General features: G+C 45.8%; 1 protein-coding gene across 1 annotated transcript in view; it reads left to right on the plus strand.

Annotated features, from left to right (window-relative positions):
• Positions 1 to 216: 216 nt before the first annotated feature.
• DHH (desert hedgehog signaling molecule) overlaps positions 217 to 15011 on the plus strand; it is a 31816-nt gene continuing 17021 nt past the window's right edge. Inside the window, exon 1 of the mRNA XM_035103906.3 lies at positions 217 to 655. Within this exon, the coding sequence (XP_034959797.1) occupies positions 347 to 655 (309 nt within the window). The 5' untranslated portion in view covers positions 217 to 346. The remainder of the gene's footprint in view (positions 656 to 15011) is intronic.

Raw genomic sequence — 15011 nt, forward strand, 5'->3', positions numbered from 1 at the left:
GAGCCGGGCTGCCCTCGGAAGGTGTTGCCCGGCTGGGATGGCCGCCGGCTTGAAGGGGCACTGCGCGCTTGGCACGGGGAGGAGCCAGGGTTTCCTATGGGCACTGGTGGGTGGCACTGCATGAGTTAGAAGAGAGGATCCACGTGCTGGCGCAGGCTCTGGTTGGCACCAGTGGTGGGCAGCTGCATGTGTGGGCTGGTGCCAAGGCAGCGCCACAACCTGACGTGGGCCAGCCTTGCCGTGGTGGTGGTGATGATGCCCGCCTTGCCGGACATCACCCCTGGCGACTGACTGGAGAGCTTGGGGAGTGAGAGGGCCAGACAGCCTCGAAGGCACCTGGCTTGCCATGGCCTGGCGCCACCTTGCCGTCTTGCTTGGGCTTTGCTTGGCCAGCTGCCTTTGGCGCCCCGCTCGGGGCTGCGGCCCGGGCAGGGGCCCGGTGGGGCGGAAGCAGTCTAGCCGCAAGAACTTGACCCCACTGCAGTACAAGCAGTTTGTCCCCAACGTGGCGGAACAGACCCTGGGCGCCAGCGGGAAGGCGGAGGGCAAAATTGGACGCCGCTCGGAACGCTTCAAGGACCTGGTGCCCAATTACAACCCGGACATCATCTTCAAGGACGAAGAGAACACAGGGGCAGACCGGCTGATGACTGAGGTGGGTGCTGCTGGTTGGTTGGGCAAAGGTGGAGCCCTGGTCTCCGGGGGCCTTTGACACATCCAGGGCTTAATTTGATGCAGGTCGCGGCCTAGTATATTTGAAGCAATAGCAAAATAAAAGCATAGTGTCTGTAAGTATATGCTGACCACATTTTCACTCACTACTAACTAGAATAAGTCTTAACACATCGTTGCGATAGCCACACTAGAGGATATGACCTCTCATTAGGTTTCATTATCTCTTTCTATTAACCGCTGGTCTCTCCCATAATTCCCATGTAGGAATTGAAGCTGGGCTCAAATAATCAGTAGCTACCTGTAGAATAGCCTTTTTCTAGGGAACTTCTACTTTTAAGATAAACTAGTTCTGTGGATCTGTTTCATCCAGAGAGAGAGATGTCCCGTCCTGCTGGGCAGGGGCAGATCTGAGTTGTAACCTCCTATTTTCAGACTACGCTACTTTGGGCTTTGGGACCTTGAAAGTGACAGAGCCTATAGGGGCAGGTGGCATTTGCAAACTCACCGTGTCTGGGATCAATTGCTAGCAATGAACTTTCACTAGGGAGTAAGTTATTGAACCTCTGGGAGAGTCAGCTGCCTCTGCTTCCTCAGGCAGGTTTATAGTGCTTGGCTAATCTGAAATCTCGCATATCCACTAGTGAGGGAAGGAGAGGAGGACCTAACCCTATCAGTCTCCTTCCCAGCTGTGAATGGCTTCCCCTTCATCCTTTTTGCCTTTTGACAGTATCTGAGAAAAGAACCTTTGAGGCATTCAGATGTCAAGCAGGAGATATATTATCACCCTCTGGACTTTAGTGCACATCCATAACACCTACAGCGGCCAGAGCAGACACTTGATTTTAGATGTGTGTTTTTTCCCCATTTTCCACCCTGCAGTAAACACATTCACATGTGTTGCAGAGTACGAGAGAGACTCAGGAGATAAGTCTCCGTGTTGTGTCTGAAAGCACTCCGAGATGTTCTCTTAAATGCAGATAACTTTTGTGAACACCGTATTCCATGACCGCTGAAATGTGTGGTCTTTAATCTGTAGTTCGGAAAACTATCTTATCTCAAGATGTTTGCTACACTTTGCAAGGAATGACAGAATAGCCCAAAGTGTTGCTGTTGTCGTCGTTGGTATTAATTATTACTAATAGCTGTAGCAACTTTTTCATTTCTTAACACACACACAGGCTATCTTTTTTTCTCAGGGTATTTTATTGTTGAAGTTAGTTTTTAATTCCTGCATCTTAACTGCCATCATTTTATTTAATTTTTGGTGCTGGAAAAGTCTATGATCTTGAGGTACCTTGAATGTTTTTAAATGGAACGTATAAATTAATTTCGGTGTAGGAAAGAAAATAGGGACTGCACGTTTTCTCTGTGGAGATTGATGAATGCATGAAAGAGCCCTTCAGTGGTAGATTGATCAAGCGGTGGGGAAGTTAAACTCGAGTGTGTTTAAATCAGGGCATAATACTGAGTGCCCCCTCTATCTCCAGGACCTCATACAGCTCCTGAAGCTGGCACAATGTAGGTACAAAACTGCTTCTAGCTCCTGCTTTAAGTTGGGCAGTGTGAGTGATAAACCACTGAGACAGGCTGAGAAAAGGAGAGCCTTTTCCTCTTCCTTTTTTTTTTTGCAAACCTCCCATTTAAGGCAAAATACAACTTTCAGAGAGTTACATTTTAGTCTGGTCAATTTCTAACTAGGAAAAAAAACAACCCTGGGGCTGTCTCTCCAATTTCCTAATTGTTAAATATGCCCTGACCTTTGCTTTTGTTTTCTCCCTTGGACATTTCCAACTCCCTCCTCATTGCTTTTCCTCTTTGGTTTCCTGATGTCCTTGCAAGAAGATGTAATCAAAACTCATCTCTGCATGTTAACCCACAAAATCCAGATCAGATAGGCAATACAACACACAAAGGACATAAGCAAACAGGAGCTGTAAAGTATATAACTAAAAAAACTTGATTGTATCCAATGGAAGTCCTACTCAGAATCGACCTGTAGAAATGGATGAGCCTAGTCATGTCCCATCAGTAGCCGATTGGGCATTGGACAAATGTATGAAGAACAGGAGTATCCGTCGCGAGCAATCTTAGTAGCTAAAGAGAACCTCCATGTTAAGAGGTAGTTAAGTGGCCTTTGGATATCTGCTGCCAGAGTGCCAGATCAGTGGTACCTTAGTTCTCAAACTTAATCCATTCCGGAAGTCCGTTCCAAAACCAAGGCGCGCTTTCCCATAGAAAGTAATGCAAAATGGATTAATCCGTTCCAGACTTTTAAAAACAACCCCTAAAACAGCAATTTAACATAAATTTTACTATCTAACAAGACCATTGATCCATAAAATGAAAGCAATAAACCATAGCTGCCAAGTTATCCCTTTTTTACAGGGATTTTCCCTTATGCTGAATAGGCTTCCTCGCGAGAAAAGCGAAAACTTGGCAGCTATGAATAAACAATGTACTGTACTATGAAATAAATAAGACAGTATTGTAGATGATAAAAATTAAAACTATTTTTTTTTCTTACCTGCACTGTCATTTTTTCTTACCTGCACTGGGCATTGTCATTCAAATGTTTGGATCAGGGGCTTTTATCCATTTCCGCAGTCACACAATCAATCAATCAATCAATCAGTAGCTGAACTGGGTTCCACACAGTCACAAAAACAAATTAATCAAAAAAGCCTCAAAAACAAAAACGCAAAATAAACAGCAAAAACAAAAGCACCAAATACAGTGGTACCTTTTCGGTGTTTGGGAACCAAAGCGTTTGAGAACCAAGGCGTTTGAGAACCAAGGTAGCACTGTAGTGTCTTTGTGCCTACCTTGTGGAATTTTTGTTGACTATTTTGGAAAGCAGGGCAGAAGGCATTTTAGTCTGATCCACCAGGATTATTTGTATATAGTTAGGGGGAAATACTTGTTAAGAGAAGCCACACTGGTAATACGGTTCTGGTTAGTCTTTTGACAATGAAACCTATTGCTCCCTGTCTTCTCAGCTGTGCTCTGGAAAGTTCAGAAGTGTACACAATAATGTTCTCTTTCACTCTGATCCTAGAGGACGTCTTAAATTCGAAAAGTAGAGGTCTGTCTCTTTGCATTTGTGTGAGGTCTCACCAACATCTGAAGTTTCCTTTGGGTCACAGTGAAAACCTTACTTGTTCCCAGTTCTAACATATAATCCTGTAAATGTGAATAAGGAAGACCTCATGAAGTTTTGCACCTTGTCTGATTTAGGCAGGACAGACTTGCAGAACCTGCTGCCTTTGAAGCCAAATGCAACACGCCAATTGGTGCCACAGTTTTTTCTGCCTGCCTTGGACTCCAAAGTCTGAGTGATGTTTGTGTGTCGAGCATTTGACAGTCCACAGTATGCAGTTGGTGAGCTCCATTTGACTCGGTCCAAAGATGGGCAGATCTACCATGGTATATAACTTGTTTGACCCAGTAGCTTGGAGAGCTGTGAATGGGATTGCTTTTGTTTTGATGTTTTGCAGAGCTATGTTGTTGTTGTTGTTGTTGTTGTTGTTGTTGTTGTTGTTGTTGTTGTTGTTGTTGTTGTTTAGTCGTGTCCGACTCTTCGTGACCCCATGGTCCATAGCACGCCAGGCACTCCTGTCTTCCACTGCCTCCTGCAGTTTGGTCAAACTCATATTCGTAGCTTCGAGAACACTGTCCAACCATCTCGTCCTCTGTCGTCCCCTTCTCCTAGTGCCCTCCATCTTTCCCAACATCAGGGTCTTTTCCAGGGAGAGCTATATAGCAGAGCTATATTCCTAGTTAAATGCCCCCACCTTAAATTGAGCGTACAAAGATATGACAGAACCTCAAATGGAAGATTGGAGCAGAGGGATAAAAACGTTGAGGATTGAAATATATATACAGTGGTACCTCGGTTTAAGTACTCAATTGGTTCTGGAAGTCTGTACTTAACCTGAAGCGTACTTTCCCATTGAAAGTAATGGAATCCACTTTCCGTTCCAGACGGGTCTGCGGAGTACTTAAACTGAAAGTACTCAAACCGAAGCATACTTAAACAAAGGTATGACTGTATCACGTTTTCAAGCTAGGATGGGTGTTTTCTACATCAGTGTAGCCCAAGAAATAGGGAACTTTGGAATAGGGCAGTTGTGTGCTGCAAATTACTGGGCTAAAGGGTGCTACTGTTAAGTCACGATTGTGCGGTACCATTTCACGAGCAGACATGGCAGAAACATCATGTCTGCATCCTACAGGTGTAGGCTGTATTCTGTTCCCCATACTATTTCCCTGCAAAGGTCCTACTTATTGTCTATCGATTTTGTCAGGGCATTGGCGGAGGGAGGGGAGAATGGGACAATGACATTTCGCCTTTTTGTGAATAGAAAGCTGACTTCATTCCAGTTTCCTGCTGCTGAGTCACAACATGCCATCCAAAGGCAGGGTGGGTGAGGGTTGGCAGCCGGCATTTAACGTTTAATAGCTATGGGGGTGTTGAGAGAACAAAGGGAAGAATTGCAGGAAGGTTGGCCGGATCCTCTGGGGCACTGAGGACTGCCCTAAATGGAGACAGGAAGCTGGACAGCGTGGGCTTCAGCTCCATTGCAAATATTCCAGAGGGCGCTTCTATTATGGAGGTATTTTGTTCATGCTCAGGAGCTGACGGTCATATCTGGGGTTGACCAGGTCAGATCGGACAGAGGTCCCGGTTTGTTTGGGCGTTCTGAAAATACTGCATTTCTCGTCTCACTGGCCCAGGTTGTAAGTAGCTCTCAGCTCTTTGAGAGCTTCTCTCCCATGGTTCCTGGATTGGGGGGGGGGTGTCACTTAGGGGAGTGTAGTCCAGGGGTCAGCAACCTTTTTCAGCCATGGGCTGGTCCACCATCCCTCAGACCATGTGGTGGGCCGGACTATATTTTTTTTTGGGGGGGTGAACAGGACCGTCTTAAGCACCTTTGGCGCCTTGGCGCCGTGGTGCGACGGATCCCCCCGCCGCCCCTAGCGGGCGGCTAGGCTCAGCGCGCAGCGCGGTCGCCAAGGGCGCTGCTGCACGGTGGAGCGGCCGGCGGGTGGGCAGGTGCGGCTGCGTGGCGCCCCCCCCCCCGGCAGGCCGGTGCCGTGGCGCCCTGCGCCACCCAGCCTAGCCATAGAGCCAGCCCTGGGTGTGAACGAATTCCTGTGCCCCACAAATAACCCAGAGATGCATTTTAAATAAAATGACACAATCTACTCATGTAAAAACACTCTGATTCCTGGACCGTCTGCGGGCCGCACTGAGAAGGGGATTGGGCCGCATCCGGCCCCCGGGCCTTAGGTTGCTTACCCCTGCAGTAGTCCATTGGCCATGCTGCCTGGGGCTGACATAGTTCAGCAACACCTAGAGGGTGTTCGGGCAGTGAGCAGGGCTAGAGGCCATCATGATTCCTTTCTGGTGTGATGCCATGATGGTTTTACGGTTGGGACATAAAGCAGGGATCACTGATTATATATATATATATAGCAGACATGTCCAATGCATCAATCGTGATGGACGGCTAGATCCTGCGATGAATTCTGGTCGATCGCCACCCACCCTCCGCCGGAGACGTTGGGAGGGGCTGTTTTGACGCTGCGCGCATACACACACCCCTACCCCATCAGTGTGCACCCTCCCTGCATCCACCCCCACCATGTCCGAGGAAGCAGCCGGTGTCGGGGGGGACGGGACAGGTGGCACATGCCCTCCCTCCCTGCACCCATCCCTGCCAGTTTTTATATTGGATTTGTGGATCATCCTGATATATGCATGGACCCTCTCCTCAGACTGTACCCCCCCCCCCCCCGCAACTCAGTTTTGCACCCCTTCTCGAGTGATTATGTCTGGCTGGAATGTGTCCTTGAAGTCTGATACTGCATTTTGCTTCCCTGGATGGAGGACAGCAAAGGTTGTTTGTATCACGGAATCATAGAATTGTAGAGTTGGAAGAGACCCCGAGGGTCATCTAGTCCAACCCCCTTCAATGCAGAAATCTCAGCTAAAGCATCTATGGCTGTCCAACCTCTGCTTAAAAACCTCCAAGGGAGAGGAGAGCCCACCACCTCCCAAGGGAGACCGTTCCACTGTCGAACAGTTCTTACTGTCAGAAAGTTCTCCCTGATGTTTAGTCAGAATCTCCTTTCTTGTGACTTGAAGCCATTGGATCGAGTCCTACCCTCCAGAGCAGGAGAAAAGGAACTTGCTCCATCTTGCATGTGACAGCCCTTGAGACATTTGAGGCAGTCTCCTCTCAGGCTCCTCTTTTCCAGGCTAAACATACCCAGCTCCTTCAACCGTTCCTCATAAGGCTTGGCTTCTAGAGCCTTGTGGAAAATACTTTCCTGTACTAACAGTACTTCTTCCATTCCTTACTCTGTTTCCTCTGACCTCTGCTTCCTCCCCCCAACATGTGGCCCCTGGGAGGTTACCAAGAGGAGAATGTGGCCCTCAAGCTGAAAAAGACTCCCTGCCCCTGTGTTATAGCCTTACCACCAGTGGCATGGAGACATGCTTTCACTTTCCAGAGCAAAATTCCAACAAATGCATTGTAAAAACTTGCTCCAATAAATAGGGACAGTGGCAAATTAAGGAAATGGTAGCAGAATCAATCTGGGGAAGAGGCAAAGCAGATTTGCAACTCTGAAACCCTCCTTCTAAGAAGAGGATCAATTTTTAATCTGTTTGTACTATCCCTGGCTTCAATAATTTGATCCCAATGAACAAATGCAAACAAGACAACTCTACCAAACATGCAAGTGAGTCTGCAGCCTCATGTTGAGACTTCTAGCCTTGCCGTTGTGATATGAAAATAATTTCAAGGTTACTTCAAACTGCTACTTACATGTTGTTGTTATTTTTGTAAAAGGAGCTCCTCATTCCACCTAGACTTGTGCTGGCTCTCATGCTTTCAAACCTGCTTCTTGAAAATGAGAGATAAGATCCATGGAACCCTTTAAAATCCCCTCTCCTGGTCTATCTTTTTTAAAAAAAGAAAAGTATTTTTATTAAAGATTTCCTGATTTACAAAGGTATGTGCAGAAAAAATATAAGAGAGAGACACTCCTGGTCTACCTTTGATGCTCACTAATTTATGTTGTATGCAGGGGAGTCAGGTCACCTAAAGCAATTAGTGGGGGGGGGATCTTACCGAAGAAAAGATTGCCAAGACAATAATAATAATAATAATAATAATAATAATAATAATAATAATAATAATTTATTATTTATACCCCGCCCATCTGGCCGGGTTCCCCCAGCCACTCTGGGCGGCTTCCAACAAAACAGAAATTCTAAGATACAGAAATCCATCAAACATTAAAAGCTTCCCTAAACAGGGCTGCCTTGAGATGCCTTCTAAAGGTCTGGTAATTGTTGTTCTCTTTGACCTCTAGTGAGAGGGCATTCCACAGGGTGGGTGCCACTACCGAGAAGGCCCTCTGCCTGGTTCCCTGTAACTTGGCTTCTCGTAGTGAGGGAACCGCCAGAAGGCCCTCGGAGCTGGACCTCAGTAAGACAAGTAAAAGTTACAGGAATAGAGCTTTCTGTGCTGTCATTATTCCATTTTAGGACTCTGTCCTGAACCAGTCTCATACCACCTCAAACAGTCAATGTTCCTCCTGCAAAAAGTCTGGGAACTGTAGTTTGTTAAAGGTGCCGAGAGTTGTTAAGAAACTCCTATTCATTTCACAGAGCAGTTTAACAATCAATCCCTTTTATTAGGGAATTCTGAGAAGTGTAGCTTTGTGAGGGTATTAGGGGTCTCAGCACTCTTAACAAACTTACAGTGCCCAGAACTCTTTGATGGAAGTCATGACTATTTAAAGTGGCATGTTGGTGCTTTAAATTTAGGTAAAAGGTAAAGGACCCCTGGATGGTTAAGTCTAGTCAAAGGCAATTGGGGTTGTGGTGCTCACCTTGCTTTCGGGCCAAGGGAGCCGGCGTTTGTCCACAGACAATTTTTTGGGTCATGTGGCCAGCATGACTAAACTGCTACTGGCACAATGGGAGACTGTGACGGAAGCCAGAGCACACAGAAACGCCATTTACCTTCCCACCGCAGTGATACCTATTTATCTACTTGCACTGGCGTGCTTTCGAATTGCTAGGTTGGCAAGAGCTGGGACAGAGCAACGGGAGCTCACCCCGTCGCGGGGATTCGAGCCGCTGTCCTTCTGATTGGCAAGCCCAAGAGGCTCAGTGGTTTAGACCACAGCGCCACAGGGTGAAGCCTTAGTTGGATTCAGCCCATGATACACATGGATTTAGTTTTTTTGTAGTTCCCTCAGTCTTCCCACCACCAAGTGGCTTCCCAGAGCTGTGTGAATGGCTTGCATAAGGGAATCATAGAATTGTAAAATTGGAAGGGACCCCAAAGGTCATTCAGTCCAACCCCCTGCAATGCAGGAATCTTTCACCCAACATGGGACTCAAACCCATGACCCCGAGTTTTAAGAGTCTCATGCTCTTCCAACTGAGCTATTATACATCCATCCCTTGTTACGTGGATTCAGTTTGGGTTGAGATCCTGAAAACAGATTTAAAAGCCAGCTAATTAACAGATAATTTAAAGGGAAAATCTAAACAGTCATTTATGGAAAAGTGGGAAAAATTCAGAAATTATATGCAAGAAAACGATAACGACGGAATCTTCATGGCAGTCTTGGAATGATTGGTTTACAACAAAGAATTAGATAAATCGGTATGAACGGCTTTATTATGTACAAAAGAAATAACAAGAATATGATGAGGAATGTTAGTACATGAGTAACTCAAAGGAGACACACGGCGGAAGGTGACGGAAAGTCAACGGTATTGATGTAATTAGTTATATATGAGATGGATTGATGTTATGGTTTGTTTTTTCTTTTCTTTAACTTTTTTGTATAGTATGAAGAGGCCAAAAGAATTTTTTGTTAATGACTTTAATGTGAATAATGTGTGAAGAAGGAAATAAGAGGCAAGAACTTGTGATATTAGCAACGTATAACGGTTTTGGATAGTAACTGTGATGGAATAACTGTACAATATCATAACCATTCAATAAAGAAATGCTTAAGGCTGAAAAAATAAAAATAAAATAAAAGCCGGCTAATAGATTTTGGGGCTGAACCGTCTGTGATTTGCATTTGTCTGTCAAACGTGCCAGAGGGCAGGTGTCTCCGATAGCCTCCAGCGATCAATCCAGCTTGGACAATTTTTGGCTGTTCCGTGACGAGGCCCATGAATGTGAGTGGGCAGGGAGATGATTTTTTTTTTTAATCAATTGGCCTTCCAGCAAGTCTCCAAGCTTCGTGGCTCCTTGCAGCTCACAATCAGCAGAGACAAACCAGCCGCTTGGTCTGGACGCCTTCTGCTCTGTTCGCCGGGTGCTGAAGGAACCCCAGTGGGAGTAGCAGGGGGAGGATTGGTCAACCCGGCAAGGTCCCATCTATGACACGTCCTACGGTGCCCTTTCGCCCCGCTGCATCGACACCAGCGCAGGGAGTGTGGAGCAGCTGAAAGAGTCCTTTGTGGCAAAGTTGATGATTTTGCTGTTATTACCCGAGGAGCTTGAATTCTCGCTGCGTTAAGTAATTCTGGGCCTGGAAAACAGCTATTGTCCTCTGGCCCAGGAGCCGACGGAAAGTGTCGCACATTCCTCTTTGGGCTTCCAGCGCGCTCCTTTCACTACAGATAAGGTTTATATTCCCTTTTTATTAAATGCCATCTCTCTCTTTTCTGCGCCACCCTACTAGAACGGTGCTCATATCTCAATCTCCTGGCTCTTTCTAAGAAGAGATCGTGCTGTTTGGCCAGATGTTTACCTTGTATGGGTGTGGAAGAAATCAGTTTGCCAGCCATTTGGGGGGGGGGGCAGAGAGCTTAGGAGACAGAGGCAGTGAGCTAGCTGCATACAACCTACACGGTTGCCTTGAAGGGGAGTTAAAAATTTCTGGCTGGCACAGCTTTTATCATCTTCCCATAGAGCTTTATCTGGCTTTCCACCTTTGTTTCAAATTGCTGTAATTTTTCATCATGAGAAAATCAGAGAGTTGCCTTTTTCACACCTTCCTTCCTCATCTGTGCCTCGTAGTCTAACAACAACAACAACAACAACGTCATTTTTTGTACCCGGCCCATCTGACTGGGTTCCCCAGCCACTCTGGGTGACTTCTTCTATAAAAACATAATAAAACATTACACTTTAAAAGGCTTCCCATTGCACATTAAAAAGCTTCTACCCTGTTATAGGGCTACTCCTGTTGTAAAAAGGTAAAGGGACCCCGGACCATTAGGTCCAGTCGTGACCGACTCTGGGGTTGCGGCGCTCATCTCGTGTTATTGGCCAAGGGAGCCGGCGTACAGCTTCCAGGTCATGTGGCCAGCATGACAAAGCCGCTTCTGGTGGACCAGAGCAGCACACAGAAACGCCGTTTACCTTTCCGCTGGAGCGGTACCTATTTATCTACTTGCACTTTACGTGCTTTCGAACTGCTAGGTTGTCAGGAGCTGGGACCGAGCAACGGGAGCTCACCCCGTTGCAGGGATTCGAACCGCCAACCTTCTGATCGGCAAGCCCTAGGCTCTGTGGTTTAACCCACAGCGCCACCCATGTTACTCCTACTGTGTAACTGCATCTTAATGCTGATCACAGGATCTCTGTATAAACAGGTCATTTCATACGTCGCCAAACTGCCCCACAAAAATTACGTAAGCAGATTTGGCTGTTTTTATAAGTCACGGGAATGGTGTGTGCGCATGTGTGTAACTGCATCACATGCAACGGATGAAACCGATTCGCTCACTCATTTTATTTGTATGTTGCTTTTCCATGCGCACAAAAAAATCAGGTTCAAAGTGGCTTGCAACAAAGAAACAGGGACGTCTTTCAAAGAAACGCAACGAAAGCAATCTCGTAATCATGGCAAAACAGTTGCGAATATAATAACATACTAAAAAACTATACTCCGATACCATAAATATAACAAGATTATTTAAACAACAGCACTCAATAGGAACGATAACAAAGGAGCTTCGCTGTTTCACCTGAGAAACTCCCCTCCCCGAACATTGCTCACAGTCCCTCTCCTGCAGTAGTTTCTTATAAGGCTGCCAAGGGCAAAGGGTGGGGTAGCTGGCAACACTCCTCCCGTGATGGGCCCTGAATGGCACATGGCACTTCTGCACATGATGCAGAGGGGGAACCCAGGAGTGCCCAAAGAGTGTGCACAGAACAGGAAGCCACAGCCAGTCACAGCACCCCCACAAGTGCTCCTTGCGTGTATTCCCCCCCCCATGAAGATATGTACCTAAGATGTTTCGATTACAGTGGTACCTCTACTTATGAATTTAATGCGTTCCGAACGCACATTCGTAAGTCGAAAAAAATTGTAAGTCGAATCCCATAGGAATGCATTGGGATAAAAAATTCGTAAGTCGAAGCAACCCTATCTAAAAATTCGCAAGTAGAAAAAATCCTATCTAAACCGCATCCAAGATGGCGGACGGAGCTCCTTTCGTAAGTAGAAACATTCGCAAGTAGAGTTATTTGTAAGTAGAGGTACCACTGTATATGCACACTTGTAATTTTATAAATGTATGAAATTTGAGGTGGGAAAATAATTTGGAGTAGAAATGATGATATGCAGTTGAAAAAGAAAATTAAGGAACCAGGGGAGCGAGGAGAAGGGAAGTCATGGGATTCGGAGAATCCCATTTCATGGAGTTGATATTGCTTTTATGTATATTTTTCTTCGTTTGTGGTGGTAGTGGTTGTTGTTTGTTTGTTGAAAATTTAATAAAAATAGTTGTGTGTGTGTGTGTGCACGCTCAAAATAGCCCATAAGTGTTTTATACCTGTAAAATATTTAGGGCTGTATATTAGGGTTGCCATATTTCAAAGAGTAAGAACCAGGACACCCCAAAAGTTATTGAGCTTTTTTTTCTTAGACAACCCCCAGAGTTATTGAGCTTCTTCTTTTTTTTCTTTTTGGAAAAATGTGAATTTTTTGTTGATCCAGGACAAAGTGCCACCTTTCCGAAATCCCCCCCCCCCCGGACATCAATTCCACCTTTGAAATCCCAGTAATGTCCAGGGAAATCCAGGCATGTAGTACCCTACTGTATGTACTTGGCAATGGGAGGGGAGCGGAGAGACCTGGCAGATCATTCACTTAAAAAAAATTCTACGGTAAATTCTGTGTCCTACATTTTCAAAAGCGGCAAGGCCAGCCATAAAGTATGCAGATTTGCATCTGCCTGCACATTTAGCTCAATTCCAGTTTTGTAGATCATGGGTTAGTGGTACTTCAGCAGCGCCCTCCTGGAAACTGTAATCTTTTTTTTTTCAGTTCACCTTATGCCTTTGTTTTGGTGATTCACTAATTTTAGAGTTGTTGTTGTTGTTGTTGTTGTTGTTGTTGTTGTTGTTGTTGTTGTTCTTCTTCTTCTTCTTCTTCTTCTTCTTCTTCTTCTTCTTCTTCTCCTCCTCCTCCTCCTCCTCCTCCTCCTCCTCCTCCTCCTCCTCCTCCTCCTCCTCCTCCTCCTCCTCCTCCTCCTCCTCCTCCTCCTCCTCCTCCTTCTTCTTCTTCTTCTTCTTCTTCTTCTTCTTCTTCTTCTTCTTCTTCTTCTTCTTCTTCTTCTTCTTCCGTCTTTTAAATGCAATTAAAAATAACAAGTTGGGGCTCCTGCAGCTCTACAAATTCTACGCTCCTGTGACCTCAGCTTCCACTCTCCTGCTATGCTGCCAACACAAAATCCATAAAACGGTAGGCTCAATCCATTTCCCTTCAAAGGAAAAATGGACAAGTGCTTTTCCCGTTCCACTTCCATCACCCTGACCCGACCCTCCCTCCCAAACTGGGAATATTGGCACTGGTTGTTCCTGTTTCATCAAGGCTACACCCTGTCCGTGATACGATGATAGCACTCTATTTGCACTGGTAGCACAAATAAAAGCGATAAAAACTTTCTTGTTTTTGTTCCAATCCCTTGGCAAACAGTTTTAACTGTTATGGCTTCACCCTAGGAACAGAGATAGGCGTTCTCGTGCGTCGTCCTTGTGTGACACAACTTATCTCCACGCGTTTCCATTTTTTCTAGTCCCAGCAGAGGACACTGTAATAACTGGACCAAGGATGTAGTTGGAACTATATGGGATGCCTGTGGTTCTGTCATCGCAGGAGATAACTGCACAAAGTGATGGCGAGAAAGTGGATGCAATCATCCAGATAGCTTTTCTTTCCCAATTTCCAGAAGCTGCTTCTTCTTTGGCAATCACTCGTAGCCGAATAAGATTGTCTTCCATGAAAACGGTTTTCAAAAGTGAGTCCGTAAGTGACTGTGGAGGCCATTTCTGGATCCACACGTCCTTCCACAGTGGGGACATAGGTTTCCAGGCAGGAGTTGATCACGGTGAGGGTTTGCCAAGCGTGCCTTCCTCTTAGCACGTTTCTCCCTTTCGTCCCGAGTTCAAGCGTCTTCAAAGCCCATGACACCTTTGGTAAAGGTGGAGCAGTTGCAAGTCAGTGTTTCCAAGTTGTCGGTGTTTATCCTACATTATTTAGATTTGCCTTGAGAGCGTCTTTAAACCTCTTTTGTTGTCCACCAGCATTACACTTTCCATTTTTAAGTTTGGAATAGAGGAGTTGCTTTGGAAGATGATAATCAGGCATCCGCACAACATGACCAGTCCAACGAAGTTGATGTTGAATGTTATAAGAATTTTGAGGTCATATATATATATATTGTTGTAAAATTTAAGCTGGTTCCTATGAACCCAGAGAAATGGATCTTGACCCAGGGAGAGCTCAAGGATCCAGGCAAGCAGACGAATTTAAGCGTCTCCTGCCCACCAAATAACAGAGACCAAACCAGGACGTACGAAGCAAGGCACTTTTATTTTTGCTGTTGCAACAGGGTCCTTCCTCTCACACAGGAGAACAAGGAAGGAACCCCAAACAAAGATGTCTTGCCCTTAAAAAGAAATTTGAAATTGGTTTCAGCCCACCCCCCAGAAGCATCATCCATATGTCACAGAAGGGGTGTAGCCCAAGACCCCCCTCCCTAGATTCATCATAGGTACATCATGAAAGGGGAGGTCTGGTGGCAGTAATCTGAGCAGTCTGGACCCTGCCCCCTGCCCCCCAAAACCTAATCAACAAAATTGAGAGATATTTACATTTCCCTGTTTCCCAGCCAAGTTAATCACACCCTTTTGTCTGGCAGTCAGGTATCAGGATGCCAGGGATTATCACTTTAATTCCTGAGACAATGAGAAGGTTCCCCCCACCCCACTTCTTCCTTGCAGAGGAACACCTGGTCAGAGAGAGAGTCAAAATGGTGTCAGAAAGGCCTGTCTTCCTGT

Source organism: Zootoca vivipara, chromosome 2, assembly GCF_965207765.1.
Source record: "Zootoca vivipara chromosome 2, rZooViv2.hap1.1, whole genome shotgun sequence".
Taxonomy (NCBI): Eukaryota; Metazoa; Chordata; class Lepidosauria; order Squamata; family Lacertidae; genus Zootoca; species Zootoca vivipara.